The sequence below is a fragment of the Columba livia genome, chromosome 11, assembly GCF_036013475.1.
Source record: "Columba livia isolate bColLiv1 breed racing homer chromosome 11, bColLiv1.pat.W.v2, whole genome shotgun sequence".
In the NCBI taxonomy this organism is placed as follows: domain Eukaryota; kingdom Metazoa; phylum Chordata; class Aves; order Columbiformes; family Columbidae; genus Columba; species Columba livia.
This window is the reverse complement of record NC_088612.1, coordinates 6,001,262-6,017,774: the sequence shown is the minus strand read 5'-3', so window position 1 is coordinate 6,017,774 and position 16,513 is coordinate 6,001,262. Positions and strand designations below refer to the sequence as shown.

General features: G+C 43.3%; 1 protein-coding gene across 5 annotated transcripts in view; it reads left to right on the top strand.

Moving 5' to 3' along the window:
- The window catches only part of AGBL1 (AGBL carboxypeptidase 1), a 276,743-nt gene extending 269,728 nt beyond the window's left edge, over nt 1-7,015 (top strand). For 4 of the 5 annotated variants that reach the window (XM_065076581.1, XM_065076580.1, XM_065076584.1 and 1 more), the window contains one exon: nt 4,215-7,015. In XM_065076581.1, coding sequence (XP_064932653.1) covers nt 4,215-4,521 — 307 coding nt within the window. In that variant the 3' untranslated portion in view covers nt 4,522-7,015. The remainder of the gene's footprint in view (nt 1-4,214) is intronic. The other variant, XM_065076585.1, reaches the window with a different exon arrangement.
- Nucleotides 7,016-16,513: the final 9,498 nt, after the last annotated feature.

The window sequence follows — 16,513 nt, the reverse complement described above, 5'->3', positions numbered from 1 at the left end:
CTGCATTGGAGAACTTCCAAAGAGTGGGACATCCCATGGTGGAGAGAAGGCTTAGGGAAAGGAGAAAGTGGGGCTACAGACAGGGTGATTATGTATATACTGGGTTGTTATTTTTCACTGAAGAGAGAAGATGAAGACATGTTGGTTTGTTTGTTGATACATTCTTCACGGGGAGTCATTGATGTGTCCATGACCAGCGGTGGTCACCAGACTTAGCGTTTTCCTCCTTTTTGTGTGAAACATTTAAGCACTCCTTAGCTTCACTCTGGCAAGACTGTAGCAAATTTTACAAGAGTGAGAGGAGCAATACGAAGAAAATTTAAAAAAGCAAATGCTCCATTTCTTTCTCTAACACCCTGCAAGGTCTGTCAAGTGAAGGTCAAGCGGTAGCCCTGAACAGTAGTCACAGATACCCTTAGAGGGACAGTCGTCAGTACCTGTTCTTTCCAGCAGAAAAAATAAAACACATTGTATTTTGAGCCATGAGCGAGTGACCTGCCACACAAGCAAAATGTGAGGGAAAAATCTAGTTTTTCTCCATGCCCTGGAAGTGTATGCAGAAGTGAAGGAGGATTACGTATAAGAAGAAAGATCATCAGTCATCCCTTGGCACAACGTGTAGCTATATATTGTCAAACACAACTATACACTGTCTTTTTTTACATGCAGTTCAGCAGGACAGCTGACTTGCAAGGTTCCTGTCCAACTGTGACCTAACAGGTGGGCTGACTTAGAATCAGGGGTTTGCAGGAAGCATCTGAAATAAGTGTTTTCCAGTCATACCAGAAAGCTCCAGTTACAGTGATGTGTAAGGAGGAACTGGGCTCCCTTCTTTTTCTCCTCATGGTAAGTCAGCAAAAAACGAGAATTATTTTACAGGGTACCAAATCTTGTTGGCTTTCCAAAACGAAGCAAACAAACAAACACACCCACATACAAAAGGAGAACTAATTAAGATCAAGTAATATCTCAATAAATATGCAAATTAAAAATCAAACCAAAGGAATTCTATTTATCACATCATAAAGTTGCAAATTGCTCTTGTGGCTCCCGTCGGCTGGAATAGATGGGGGCTACAGGGCTGTAGGTTTTGAATTAGTAGATGAACCAACATGCGTACATGTTTTACTGTGATAGCTGGGGGACTGTTGGCTGAAGATATATTACTAACCTTCCCTCCTCCTCTTCGGTACTGTGTTCACGTTCAGTGGTATTCATAGACTGTATTTGTCTTGGAGTTCTTTAATGTAATGTCATTGGTTTTCCTCATTGTTTACCTTCTGTAAGACAACATCATTATTCTTTGCTAAATCTGTTTCATGTCCCCTGGGGTTTTTCTCTTTTTTATTTTTTTTTCTTTTGGGGGGGCAGAATTATTTTGCAGCTTTTAAAAATCAGTTAAAAAGTAAACAGCCCCTAACAAAAACTCCCACAACCCTTTGTTGGAAAAGCAAGCAAATCACACCTTCTGCAGTGATATGCAATAGTCTAGATGTTGGCATTTGTGCTCATTACCATGTTTCACCATTTGCATTGTCTCCTAAAGGAGCTGGTTCTTTGTGATGAGGAGAAGCAACACGTAATGACTTGGGCAGCAAGTCAACTTTTAAGTCATAGGTGTGATTACAGCCTGTGTTGGCAGTGAGAGGAAGTTGGTACCATCTATTTGCTGTTTGGTTGCTCGTTGTGGGATTTGTGGTGGGGACATCGATCCAGTGGGCGTTGGTCCAAATTGGAGAAACCACTACTAAGGTCACAGCTACTTGGCTTGCTCATTCACTGTCACAGCAAAGGAGCAAAACGCAGAACAAACTAGGAAGAAATTTTCTTCCCTGACCTCATGGTCTAGACAGATTTTTACTTGTGAGGAACCTCCCCCTGCGGTATATCTGCCCAAGTACTGAATTGTCATGGTCTTGATGGCAGCATGACAGCACCCATCTTAGAAGGGAGAACTTTTGAAGTCCATTATAAAGATTTTATGCATAAATAGCTGCTTCATAAAGACTTGCAGTCTTCAATGCAAATAAATGCCATACAGATTTCCCTTCCATAGTAAAGTGCTTTTGTCCTAGAAGTGATTTTCCAATTTTTGTCACAAATCCAGTCCTAAAGTCATTTAAGTTATCAAAAAATTGAGAAGGTCCTCTGTTAGTTGGCGTTTCCCATCTTTAAGTAACAATAGCCATCTTTTTTTCTCTTAAATTGTTTTGCTGTTAACGTAAATGTTTGACATTCAGTTTCTAGGTTGTAAACTGAATCATTCCACCTGTAAAATACTAGTGAGTTGGGTGATAGCTGTGCTGTGTCCCAATGGCATTAGCATCTCCCCCCAAATATACAAGTGCAATATTGAAATTAGATATGCTTTGGTTCTTTTTGAGTGCAAAGCCACAAGAGTAGAGCTTATAAATGAAAAATCTAGTTCCCCTGAGTTTACTCAGCTTTGAACATTATCATAGGTATTTGGTATCGTGATAATTCATGCCATGCCTGCATAGGAAACAAACAAATAAATAAATAAAACCCATTGGTCAGACTGAGCAGAGACCACTGCTTGTTGCTGTTTGTGCTGGGAGGATTGTCCTGGTTTGTTTTGTCTCATGTCACATACCCAGTTTCAGTATGAGTTCTTCCTGACCCAGATTTCTGGGCAGACTGAAGTGAAGCCAGAAACTATAAAAGTGCATAATTATTCTTTTATTTATTTTTAAGCTGTACAGCTCTATTAAGCTTTCAGAGAATCCTTTATACCCAGCCTTTGAAGTAAACTAAGCCAGAGATCAGCCAGAGGAGGAGAAGTGGGTTGACACTGCTTGTTTCTGCCTGCAGAATAGTCTGTATACAGTTAAGATCTGTAGTCTCTAAGCCAGGAAAATCTTACACTTTTTTTGGAGTACAGAAGAGAGAAGGGATCGATACATCCAAAAGCAATACTTTACACCTTTGGTATGTTCTGAAACCTCAGATGCTTGCACTGCTGTGAAACAGCTGAGAGCTGGAAGATTATTCCAGTTACTGACATGTAAATGAGCAGACCACACATTAGAGCTGTGTATGCTCCATCTGCCAAGCTATTCATTCTTCCCAACTTGGGACAAATTAGAAACTCTGGCCCAGTGGCGAAAGATTATTATTCCTTTCCCAGTCCCCCAAAGCAATACATTCCCCTGCTTTGAGTGTGATTGAAAACATTGACCTGGAGGTGAAAAACACAGTATCTGTCCCCCTGATTCATCCAGATTCTGACCCAGGCAGCACTGAAACCGCAGGCTTCTTTCTGGTCTCAAAAAATTGCCCAGCTGCTCTCCTGGGCTAAGGGCCAAATGGGAACTAGGTAGCTAGAAAGGAGAAAGGCCTTATCCCCCTGAGCCAGCTAGTCTAGTGGTTACAATTATGCCATAAATATTGCATTAGGCTAAACAAATACAATACATATTGAAAGTGGACATGTAAAGAAAGCCTGTGACCATTCCTGTAAGTAAATGGCAGGAGGCTAAGGTGGTATAACCTACCCTTCTGAGAGCCAGACAAAGGACCTTCCATTTCGAGTCTCTCCTCAGCCATTCAGACTTGTCTGAATTTGGCCCTTCCTTGGGAAGTTGTGCTGTCAAAGCCTTTTCACACTCCTTTCAAAACACAAGCACTCCTGCTATTTCTGCCCTCCTTGGAGTCAGTCTGCTTGGAGACCTGAGAACCTCCATTTTTTGTTTGTTCTGCCTCTTGTTAGCAGTGCTCTGAGCTTGCACAGAACAGGAAGAAAATATGCCAAAGCATTTCAGCCACCTGGATTAATTAGGTCTTACACTAAGTGTGGAACTACAACAAGGTGGATGATGATTAAACCAGCAACTTTCAGGAAACTAAATACTTCCTCATCTACTATATTTCAGCTTCTATAACCTTGCAAGTGCCTCAAGGCAGGAATGGTGTTATCTGTATATAAAGCACTCTGTTTCTGTGTAAGCAATAGAAACAACAGCGATAACAAAAATAATGTGGTTTGCCTGTGAGGTAGAGAAGTATCACTCTTTGTTTTACAGATGGTGAAACAGACAAAAAGACATACAGGATCTTTCTTAGTGCCATCTCATGTCTTATTTAGCAGAGCCAGGATTGAACCCAGGAAACGTATGTCCCTGTTACTTGCTCTTACCCCTAAAGAACACACCCTCCTTTGATGACATCCAGTCTTTCTTGTGATTTTTCTGCAGAAGCTGCAGCAACAGCTGCCTGGAGACTGATGATGAACCTCCTTGTGTGGAAGAACTTGATTATGATACTGACAGTTGCTCTGATGGAGAAGGGGACTTCTCGGAGCTAGACCAAGAGATCCAGGAGTGCCTCTCGTGGGTGGAAGGACAGACAGAAGATGAGGGAGCGACCATGGGACAGACATGCAGCTCCAAGGCTCTCAGGGGGCTCTATATGTCCAGCCAACCAGGATCCAACAGTACAGCTCTCCCTCTGAGTCCAACAGCACTTGGGGTGTACAGTGGGTTTGAGAGCAGCCCTGCGTGAACAAGGCTTTGACTTGCAGAGCAGTAAGCAAACAGGTTGCTGCTCACATTTGCCTGTTTGCCAGCTTCAGCATCCTTCCTAGATGTGTTGCTCCAGTTCTGAATAGAAAATTGTCTGTATGTTTGTGTAATTTGTATACATTCATATATGGAGAGTGACTCCTTACACTTTGTACACAAAGCAGAGCAAGGGGCCACTGGCCCAGATGGTTCTGTGTGAGAACATCATCCATTCCTATACAAAATCCTCAGTCTCACAGCTGCTTCTAGTATGTGGTTTCTTACAGACTGACCTGAGGAATGGTCTTCTGAGATGAAGGAACCAGAGATGATTCACCTTTTCCTAATTTGGGCTCTTTATTATGGGAAGCAGCCTTTGCCTGGAAGAGCGACTGATGCTTTTGGTTAGATCTCTCCATTGCCATTTATTTTTCTTGAGCTGTAGAGCATGTATCTGATTTTTGTCTGATCAGAATTTTTACAGGGTGTTCAACAGGTTAGGTCAGGCTGTGCATGCTTTTGAGCTGGTCCTATCTTGGCAACAGTGTGGGAAATCCCATGTGCCGTAGTAAGGAAAGCACTAGTGAGAATACAGAGTAGTCCTCTGGAAACCTGGGCTAAATTCAGTTCTTTGCTATGCTGGAATTAACTAGTCTAATGTAATCTCAGTTGAGTCACTTCAGCCTGAACTGATGGGCCCAGGTGTAGAATTTGTTCCACAGATGCTGTGAAATTATATTTTCTCTGTGAAATATCCTTCCAGCTAAGAGTACAGATACAACAGTCCATCCTGGAGAACTAGACCTACAATTTAAACCTATTTGGAGTGAGAGGTGTTTGGGGCATTTTAAGGAGAAAAACTTGTTTTCCTGAGGTAGCCAAGGGTCCCTCAATATTCTGTCAATAGATTAGTGATGGTGGCAATATCCAAGAGTGAATTTACCCCATGCATCAGTGCTGTGAGTGATTATTCTTTATTAGTTTTATTATGATACCACTAAGGAAAACTAGTTCGTGCAACAGGATCCAATTATGGCAGACAGTAATATAATAGGAGACGTTACTGCTGGGTTATATACAGGACATATTCTACTAGTAACTCCCATAATGGAGTCAGAGGAGCTTCTCCTTTCATCCCCAAATGGAAAATCAGGTTTCTCTTAAAACTACCTGCCAAATTCCTGAAAATTGAACACAGACTGAGAACACACATGTGTGCCCAACATCCCTAAAGCATGAAGCCCACGTTGCTGCATCTCACACCTCAGATTGCCTGAACTTCTCATGTGTCTTAGACTCTTCTACTGCAAATAGGGAATTGCCTTGAACCCGAATAAAACCAATTGCACAATGGAAGAGGCTCCAAACTCTGTCACTATAAGGCTAAAGGAGAAGGATGAATGTAGTGTGTTGTAGCATTACAGCCTATAAGGCCTCCATTAGCAGTGATTATTATTTATACTGATGCGTGACTAAAATCACCATGTTGTCCTCTCATCTTTATGCTGTTTGTGGAGAGAACTCCTGGTGCACAGAGGTTTTCTCTGATGCATTTCTGAACACCTTTCCCCAGACTACTTAGACACATTTTCCAGCAGGAGCTTGCTCTTTGGAGAAATAGCTTCTTCCTGTCCTGTCCTGTCCTGTTCTTCCTGCTGGGTTTTCAGTATCCAGGTGTTTTGAAGTCTTCACCAGAACGTAAGCGTTCTCTGTGTCTCTAGCTCTCTTTTTATGATGCTGCTCAAAAGACAGGCAGCTTGGGTCCTTAGAAGCTGAGCTTCTTAGGCCAAATTAATTCATTAGGTATGGTGTGTGTTCTCTGTACACGTCCTGTTCTGCTTGCTTTAGTGTGCGGCTCATTCCACACAATACTAAATTTTCATAAAAGGTTGGCTCACAGGAATGGAGACAAAAGAGGTAAAACAGGTGTTCCCATTATAGTAGTTTGTATAACATTGCTTCAAAGCTTATTAATAAAAAAACTATATATGTGCTCAGTTAACTTCAAAATCCAACATTTGTATGTATGACAAAAAACTCACACAGTGCTCAGTCCAGACTGCAGCACACACAGGCCATGCTGTAAAATCTTCAGCATTCAGCACATCCCCAGGACACAGGGCAAAAAATACCATTGTACATATGTGTCTGTAGATGTCCATGTATACATCCAGAGCTGCTTTTCTCTTCTGTGCTGTGTTCTGTACCAACACCCTGCCACGACAATGACTGAATGATGTTTACTGAGGCTTGCCAATGGTACACCTTATTGCAAATGAAAAAAAAAAATCTTCTTAAATCAGCATTTTTCTTAATGAGACACCAATATTTTGGCTATAAATACTTTAGACTAATCTCAGCCTTCTGGCTATTTCATTCTGAATTTCTTATGCTAGGGAGAATTCTGTTCAGTGGGAAAATTCTGCCTAGTTGTGATTCATTGAATAGACTGTGGAAAAGTTGTCTTAGTATAATAAAAGCGGACTTGTAGCTTCCATGCATGTTTGGAGCTGAATGTGTATGAGCAGTACCACTGTTCCATAGGTCCTTGTGCTGGCAGCTCTAGGAGGTAGAGGTGACTAAGGCTCTTAGGTGTGTTCAGTGTTTGGGATCCAACTGCAGCAGCTGAGCTGGGAGCAAAGTGTCCACTCACATCAACCACACCTGCATATTAAATGTTGCTGTGCCGTATGAAAAGTCTGGCCGAGTCCTCTCCTTGGCAAACGACTTGTCAGCAAGTGGTGAGGATGCTGCAGAAGGTAACGACCAGATGAACACTCCAGCACAAGAGGGCTCCTGCTGAGAAGGTGGGAGCAGAGGAAGTACAGCGAGAAGGTTGAGTGACCAGCTAGTTGGGATTGGCACCTGGAAACCTCCAGAAGAAGCAGTTTTGTGGGCTGACTCATTTCTTCCAGCAACTTCTACAGGGAGCAGATGCTCCTCTTCTTTTGACAGACCTCTAGAGGTCAGGAGAGGGCCTCCATCCTGTGCTGTGCTTGCCATGCTATTAAAATTCTCCCTGAGTCACGGTAATTAAGCAGAACTAGGCTCTGCTCAGAGGAACGGAAGTGCATTGACTTTAATGAAACAGAGTGTAAAACAACTTTAGATTAACTCCAGCCTTGTTTATTCTTGCACACTTGTAATTCTGGTTTGGTATTTCCCCAGTGAATGGAGCCGTTGTCCCCTGTGCCGAGGCACGTCACCTCACTTCAGCCTGCTAAGTGCTGAGCAGTGAGGCCAGTGCCTTTTCTCGCTGTTGCTAGCTAATCCCAAAGAATTTGGAAAAAGCCGGTGGAAAATGGGAGGGAGGAGAGGGAAGTCACCCTGCTCCCCTCTCTTGCCATTCCTCAAGAGGCAGCAAGTCTGTCAGGTGGAGACACAAGCCAAATATTTCCCTAATGGCCAGAAGAGACCGTGTCCTAGAGGCACTCACATAGTCTCCAATGCTAAAGCAGGTTTGGGCTCCTGCCAGGCACATTAACTTTTTTTACTGATGCCTTTTGTCTCACTGACTCTCTTAGCGGCTGTGAATAGCTCCGCTCTCCTTCCTCCCCCCGATGGTTTCTATGACATGGGTAGAAGATGCAGCACTGAGCAGCGATCACACTGCACCCTCTGTCTCACTTTCCTATCAGAGATGATCCAAAGGATGCCTTGCCAGTGCCTAGTGAAATACACGTGTGTGTAAACCTCTGGGCTAAAAATAAATAATTAAACAATAAAAATATAAAAGAAACAAGTCAGCAAACCTAAAGGAAGAACAAAATCTAATTAGTTTTATCTGCTGTTTGTTATGAGGCTGTCAGAGTGCTCTATCCCCTGGTTTTACAGCACTCTGGAAAATAACAGTGATAATAATAATAATAAACAACCATTCACTGGGTTGTTTTTGAAGCAAGTAGGAAGCAGATTAGGGAGGGGGAAAGGCAGCAGCCCCACTCCTCCGCTACTTCTGCCAAAAAGCAGAGATGCAGGTGATAGCACTATCTCCTGTCTTATCCGCTGCCCCTGCCCATCACTTAGAGACTCAAAGCATGAGTGGGCGACTGTTTGGCAGCCAATTTGGGACACTCAGATTATATTTCTTGCTCTGCCACACATCTCCTATGTGCTCTTGACCAAGTCATTCAGCCTCAGTTCTGATGTGAAATATGAGGAAGGCTTTGATTGCTCACAGCAAATACAGTAAGGTGTGAGTGAAAGAGGTTGTGTGGTTTGGGGGGAAGGAGTGGAAGAAATAGAGATGTAAAACTACCCAGGTGTTTGCTCTGTACTGATTTCGGCTGTTGCTAGTTGAGAAGGCACCTGGAATTGTTCTGTATGGGAGTGCAGTGGTAGTTGCCATCACTACTTTCCACTTCAATGACACATGGCAACGGTGATGTTTCGTTAGGCCATTCCTCTTCAGGCTGTGCTAGATAATTTTAAAAGTCTCTTCCTTGCAGGTTATTTTCAGCCTGTCCTGTCCCACAGCCTGGTATGCACAGCATGGAAAATTTTACACCTGTTTTAGGGAGAGTAGGATTTGTGTTTGAAAACTCTTGTACAGTTTTTCAGGCAGAGGGCAGGACACAAGGCTCCAGCTGGAGATAATATGCAAAAGCTTGAAGAACTGAAAACTCTGTGCACGTAATCACATTGAGAGAAGAGGAAGAAGGCTAAAGAAAGAATAAATAAATCAGAGGAGAGGAAGAAGGGGAGGGATGAAGAGAGCAGAGGGGAATAGGAGTAGGGGGCACTTTGGGGATACAAAGGCAGAAAAATGGGAGAATTATTCCAATTTGTGCATCCTCTTCCATCCTCAGATAATGTATCAGTACTAATGCTACCAAGAAACACCCCTCTCTACTGTAGAATAAATCTGCTGTTGTATTCCCCACTCCATAAATGGCAGCCAAGTCTTTATCCTCAGTGCTGCACTGTGTGCTCAGTGCTGTGTTTTGTGAGTGCTTTTCATCATGGTTAAGCCCATATCATTTCTGGCCTTAGGTTTCCTCTCCAGGGACTGACATCCTCACACAGGTTCTGGAAGATCTGTGGCATATTATTGTTGATGCAGCAGTTTTGTGGCTACTTTCCTCATCTTTTCTGTGCTCTGATTTTTTTATTTCACTTAAAAAAAAAAAAAAAGGTGAAAGGGAAAGAAATTAAGGATGTGAACAGGAGGGAGTGGGAGAGAAAGGAGAAGGCAGAAAAAAGTGCCCGGCTGATAGTCCAGCAAGGTCTCCAGCAAGATGGTGAGGCAGCTGTTCTGGCATTAGGGGCTTTTTTTAGCCTTTGATTAGGCTGCTTGTACTTTACACAGGGACCAGCAAGAGGAGAAGGCAAATCCACCACTAAAAATGGTCATCCATTGGATGCCCTGGCAATAAGTCCGGCCCCAGTAAACTAGCACAGCCTTTGGTTAACTGAGCTCTGGGCACTGAGGGCTGGCTCCTCACCAGCTGATGTAATTGCAGTCGCAACCCTGTTTCTTGCCCCCTTGTTGCTAAATGCCCGACTGAAGGCTTTTTGTGCATGATTTCCAGTATGTGCTCTGGCAGCTCATTCACAGATCTGCAAGGGTTTCCTGCCTTTGCCTCAGCATTTCCATTAAAAAAAGTTATTTAGCTTTTCTGTGCTTGTTTCCCCATCTATGAAGTGGATTTATTAATATTTATTTTCAGTGAAAGGGGTCACGTTGAGGCTTAAATCACCAGTGTTTACAACACAACTTTATATCCCTCGAGAAGGCAAATAGGAGGGATTAATTCCTGCTTCCATCATATATCTGCCAGCAGCAAAACAAAAATAGTGCCCATCACAGGGCTCATTGCTAACTCCTTTCCAGGGGCAGTTGTGTCTCCTTTGGTCTCGGTGGAAGGTGGCACAGATGGACCAGGCAAATCCTCCAGGTGAAAGCATGGACAGTGTTGACAAAAACCCTTCAGATTTTTTGACAGCACAGTGGTCTTCCAAGAAGCAGGCAGCATGCTGGTTAGTAAGTTGGGAAAATGGGAAATTTAATAGAGGTGAAAATGAGACACTCGGGAGAAAAATGGAGCTGTCTGGTAAACATCTGAAATGTCTCTGCCCAAATGCTAGGAGTATAAGGGCTAAACAGGAAGAATATAAAGCCTTAGTACATATACCAAGCTATGAGTTAATCGGCTTCCCAGACACATGTAAAAGAGAAAGTAAGAACAGCAGAAGAAGAATTAATTGGCTGTGAAACATCAGGGAATTGATAGGTTGGGTCAAGGAAAGAGTAATACATGCCAGCAAGCACTGACTTAGAGATTAGAGCAGAGGTAAAATGACAAGAACTCCTAAGGCAGGGAGGGGAATAGAAGAAAAGTGAAACATTAAAGGTGTTAGAGGAACTCATCGATGCATTGAAATGATAAATTAATAGTTTAAAGAAGTTGAAGCAGCAGATGATTAAGAATGAGAATGAAATGATAGCAAGGCATGTGTGGATGAAATCAGAAAGGTCCTGGCACAGAATGAGCTAGAGGTGGCTAGGAACACACAAGGGAAGAAAAAGAAATCCTATAAATACACTAGAAGGAATGAAAGTGTGCTCTATGTACCACAGAAGGAGAGCACATGGAGAGGTTTGGAATCGTCATTGACTTTTTAACTCCACTTATCACCAAAACAGTTGCTACCAGATATATATAACAGAAGTCATACTGATTACGGGATGGGAATAGGCCGGAACAAAGGGGTGTGAATTAAAGAATCCTTACACTGAGTAAGTGAATTCAAACTGTTGGACCTGAGGGAATTTCCTGCCGGTTGTCCAAGGAAAGCAGCCTGTGAAGAGCTGGGAATGGACTTCAGGAGCTTCTCCTGTATTGAGAGGATTCTGCAGACAGGAGAGGGGCAAATAGGGTATTTGTTTGTGAAAGCAGAAAAAGGAAGAGCCAGTAAGTATAAATCAGCCGGCTAAGCTGCGTGACTACAGAGAAACCTCAACAAATTATGAAACAATTCATTAGCAGCCCTAGGATAAGAAGGTGATAAAACACAATCAACACAGACTTGTTAGGGTATCTAATTTCATTCTTTTGTTGGCCAGTTGGCTTAGAGTATAAGGCAGAAGTAACACGTCTTTGTTTTAGGAAAGCTTTTAATACTTTCTGACATCACATTTTCATAAAGAACTAAATAAATACACTAAATCATTGTAAGGTAGGTGCACGCCAGCTGAGAAATTACTCCTGACAGCCAGGTTTCATCTTCACGAACGTTAACCTCCTAGAAGTTGGGCATCTAGTCTAAATTACTCTGTACAGAGAGAGTAAATGTAGAGAGATGGACACCTCCAGAGGGTCTACATCCCCTCCTAAGATACATGGAAAGGATCCTTTGCTGAGATACTTACTTGCCTCATTAACTTCTGAGTGAAGCTAAAAAAACAACTCAGACAGGACACCTAAATTTAAACCCAATCCAAGACAGTATCCCACACTCACACTTGCAGGGCATTATTTTGCTTAAACAACAAAGATGATACCATGGAGAATCCATTTATTGTTATAGAAGAGCACAAAGCTGAAACTCAGCTGCCTGTTCACGCACCTCGATTTATGTCAACACACCTCCAGCCTCTCCCATGGAGGGCTCTGCTTCCGAGCATCCCCCATCCAGCTCGGTAGCCCCATCCTTTGCTCTGCCAGTTTCGTTCCTCCAGACCCAAATATACTAAACATGGGTGGTCCAGGGGGGCTACATCCCAGAAGAAACTGGGATCAGAGCACACGCTCTCAATGGTGCCCAGGTAGATGCCAAGAGCCCTGGAGCACACACTGAAGCCACTGTGCCAGATGGTCTGGCTGCTCTCGGGTTAAGAGCTGCTTTGTACTTTTTAGCTTTACTGATGCGGAGAGAACATTTTGAACTGTCTCAGCCTTATAACCTTGTGTCATTGGCACATGAACAGCACCAGCACACTGTTGAACGTAATAGCAAGAGGGAATGAGCTGTGGTATTAAATAAGAATTTAAATCTTAGGGTTTGCAGTGCAGAGCAAGAGACTTTAGCTGTGTTATTTCCAGGAATTGCTTGAGTCATGTTTGAGAATAATGGATAAGATTAATTCCTTCGTGACTATGGCTGAATAAATTATTTGCCAATAATTTTATCTATGATTTGGCCAGTTCTAGCTTCTTTTTGTGATGTGGATGATGCAGGAACATTAGCTGCATTCCGGATGTGTGTGCTGGGTGTGCAGCTTCAGTCTTAGCATCTAGCAGTGAATTTATTCCCCAAAGACAAATTTCAACAAGATTTACCCCAGAGCAACCGAATGTAGGATTTGATCTGTCACATTCGAAATGATTCATTTTTCATCTCATCAAGTACAAAGAGAGGAGACAGAAAGAGAGAGGGGAAAGTTACTTCACCCTTCACAAAAACCCCTTGTCTTCAAAATCTGATCATCAGCCCACTGAGGGACACGACAAATGTTGCTTGGTAACCCCACGCCATTGATGGGAAGCACTCAGCAGGCTGAGCATCACAAAGGGACAGAGATGGAGAGTGAGACAGTGGCACACTGGGACGCTCAGTCCTGTCTGGCCCTGTTAGAAATCACACCGCTCATGCCCCAGTAATTGTAGACACTGGCCAAAGAAGTCTTTTCTGTTGGGTGGGAGAGTAATTGCAGATCATAAATGGTGAAGTGTCCCCTGCCCACTCCCCAGGAACAAAGGAACTTTGTATCTATTAATATCTTGAAGGTGACTGAGTTTTCCCAGGGTAGCTAGCTGTGAGCAATCCGTAAGTGACTCAGAGGTGCTGCTGCTTGGTTAAACACCTACAGGGATCTGGAAAAAGCCTATTGTCTTTGCAGCATCACACAGCTACCTTGCCACCTTGTCAGAAGTATGAAGCCTTGGAGTAGTGGTGTAGCCCTGATAGTCTGAGGATGCCAGAGAAACCAAGTTTGCAACAAAAGGGCAACATCTTAGCTAAGGTGCTTGCCCCAGTTACAGGTAAAAATCTGAATTCAACACTGAACTACTGGGCCAGCTAAACTGCCTAGGGAGAGAAAACCAAATAAAAATAAAACTGAGGATTCAAATGAAGGATTAGTAGCAACTTCACTAATGTTCTGGACTTTGGAGTTTTTTAGACTCCTCCCACTCCTGAGTGTCAGGCGATATTACCCCGTGTTGTCCATTGACTTGTGATACCAGATCACCTAAATATTGCATCTTGCTAGACTGATGCTTCAGCTTGGGGATGTGGAGACAGTGGAGCGCTAAAATCACTTATTCCTGCCTTACCCAGGGACTGTCTGTAAAGCTGCCATTCTCTTCCGTTCTTCCCTTCCCCTTTTCATCTCAGTCACAGGCATGGTCCTCTTTTGTGAGCAGATACTTTCTCCTAAGCATCATTTTAAAAGTCTCTCTTTTCTGTAGTTCAGGCTGGAAGTTCCTCTTACTTTGTGGGTTGTTGTTTTTTTTTGTTTTTTTTTTCCATAAAAATACCTACTAATTGGGGGAACTGATTTTAAAGTGATTGAAATAAATCCTCCAGCGTTAGAGCTTCTCATGCCTCCAGCAAGAACACATCAGAGAGCTCCAAAAGGGTCCAGTGATGCATCTTCAACTCCCTTTTGTAGCATGTTTGTCTTAGAACTGAAAGGTGAGCTCCCCCATGTTCAAATCTGCATGGTAATGCTTTAGTTGTTGCTGTGTACTCACAGCAGAGAAGCTCATACAGATTCCTGCTAATGGAAATGTTGGAGCCCAGCTGGGTCTGGTTTCTGGGACACAGAGGAAGGTGTGGGATGATGAGGCTGTAGCAGATCACTGAAGGCACTTGGTGCACACAGAGGTCTCTGCTGCCCTGGGCAGAGCAACTCCAACTTCAGCCATATTATTAAATTACTCTGATTTAATAAGCCACCGTGTGCCACTGAGCAAAGATAACTCATAGCAACCATTATCCCCAGATATGAGCTGGAAAGGGTGAAGCTGAAACTTCTTCTGTTAACATCTAGTAACTTCTGTAGCCATTGTAATTTGATCATGTGTCCCTGGCTTCAAAGTAAGACAAAGGAGATGAAGCATGAACTGTATGTATATGCCTGGATGTATTTTAATCCCAGACAGCCTCCTGCTCAAACCTGTGTGCCACCATGCCACAGCCCCTGGCATGAATGGTGTGAGTAATGATGTTAAACCACTGCCCAACCTCAGCAAAACCCTTTGAGACTCCTGGATTTTTCTTCATCAGACCTATATCTTTTTCTTCCAGAAATGAGAGGGTGATGAACGTGACACTTTGGTTACCATGGGAACACAGTGTGAGGTTTTTGGTCCCCTCACAAACCAGAGCTGCTGCTTCTAGGGACAGGTGTGAGCAGCAGTGGTGGCATCTGTCCAGGTCCTCCCCTTGTGCTCTCCCAGGGTGTCTGGGGGTTCAGCCTGATTCGTATTACAAGAGGAATATATGAAGGGACAAGTCACTGTAAAGTAGGAAGATGTGTCTGACAGTTTGGAGGGAAATTGATAAGCCCTGGTTGAAACTTTTGCTCCAAATTCTTGCTGAAGAGCATAAAGTGGGTGCACACAGACCTAGAGATTAAGAAACTGCTCCCCCCATCACAGTGGGGAATAGTTGAAAGTTTTTAGAGTGGGGAGAAAAAAAAAACGGAGCCCAGAGTCCCCCTTGTAACTCTACCACCCTGGCTGCTTTAGCATCACAGGGAAAGCGCCAGGGACCAGAGAATTTCTGTCACACTCCTTCTTTCTGCATTTTTTTTTTATATTCCTTACTCGCCCCCCCATCCCTTTAGACATGCTCCTGTTCAGTTGCTGACATCCATGCTCTCCCCTCTACTGTCCACTCTGGAGGCTTTTCTGAGCTTCAGCTTGGAAATAATCAGGAAGCACTTTCATGCTGTTACAAACCCATTTTGAGCTTTCAGAAAGACAATCTGGGGAGGACTCCTCATTGTCGTTGCTATTTTTCTCCTTTCATAGATCTCCCTCTAAATCCTCACTTAGCAGAATTTTATCAGGAGAATAAATATATTTTTTAAAATCTCACAGAAATAGGTTTTACTGAAGCAAAGGAAAGGGTTGAGGTTGCGATTCTGTTTAGGAGACAGGTGAATGCCATTGCCAATCTCTGGGTGGGGGATTGGCAGGAAGACACAAAAAGATTAGGGGCAGCTGAGGTGATGCTGGAGAGAAGAAGGGGTTGGTAAATATGGAGGCTGTAGTATGGGCAATACAGATACTCTTGAGGACTACAAGAAAGAGTGAAAAATACCACCCAGGGAATCTAGCCAGGTGGTTATAAACTATAATGAAATGGGATTTAGAGGAACAGCTTGCAGCATGGTAAGTGTTAGTCTCTAAGACCTGTCAGAAGTTTGGTAGAGAGTAGCAAGAATGGCAGAAATAGGTTAGGAAGATGGAGTTTGTTGCTAGAAAAGAAAATTTCTTTTCTGTCTGTTATAAATCTTTGCCTCTTCACCACTTTAGCTGCTTCCTGCGTTCCCTAAGCAGGCTTACTGTTCCTACATGGCCAGAGGGTTTCAATTTGAGATCCAAATAATAATAATAAATTCCATAAAGTGATTCCATGTGGAGAGTGGAGATAATAGTGCCTTATGTTTACACAGTAGGGTCTGTGAGACTTGGGGTCATGCAGACTGAAGAGCAGTTTCTCACCTGCTGTTGAAATGCAGCTTGTTCTGGGGTAACTCACTGCACCTGTTCAGCAGTGACTGCACCAGGAGTGTGTTGGGGAAAAGCTGCTCTGGCTGAGGCTGTGGAGTGAAGGCTGGGTAGAGAAAGGAAATGTAATTCTCCATGCTGGAATTTAGCCAGGATGCTGAAGTTAAACATCTGGTTAATTAATAAAAAGAGCTATAACAGGACTGTACTCCCTACAGCCATACTGGGACACTGGAATCCGTGATGTTGCATGAGGACAAGCCTGGCTGTTTCATTATGACTGCGTTACTACGGGTACTGTGACTTCAG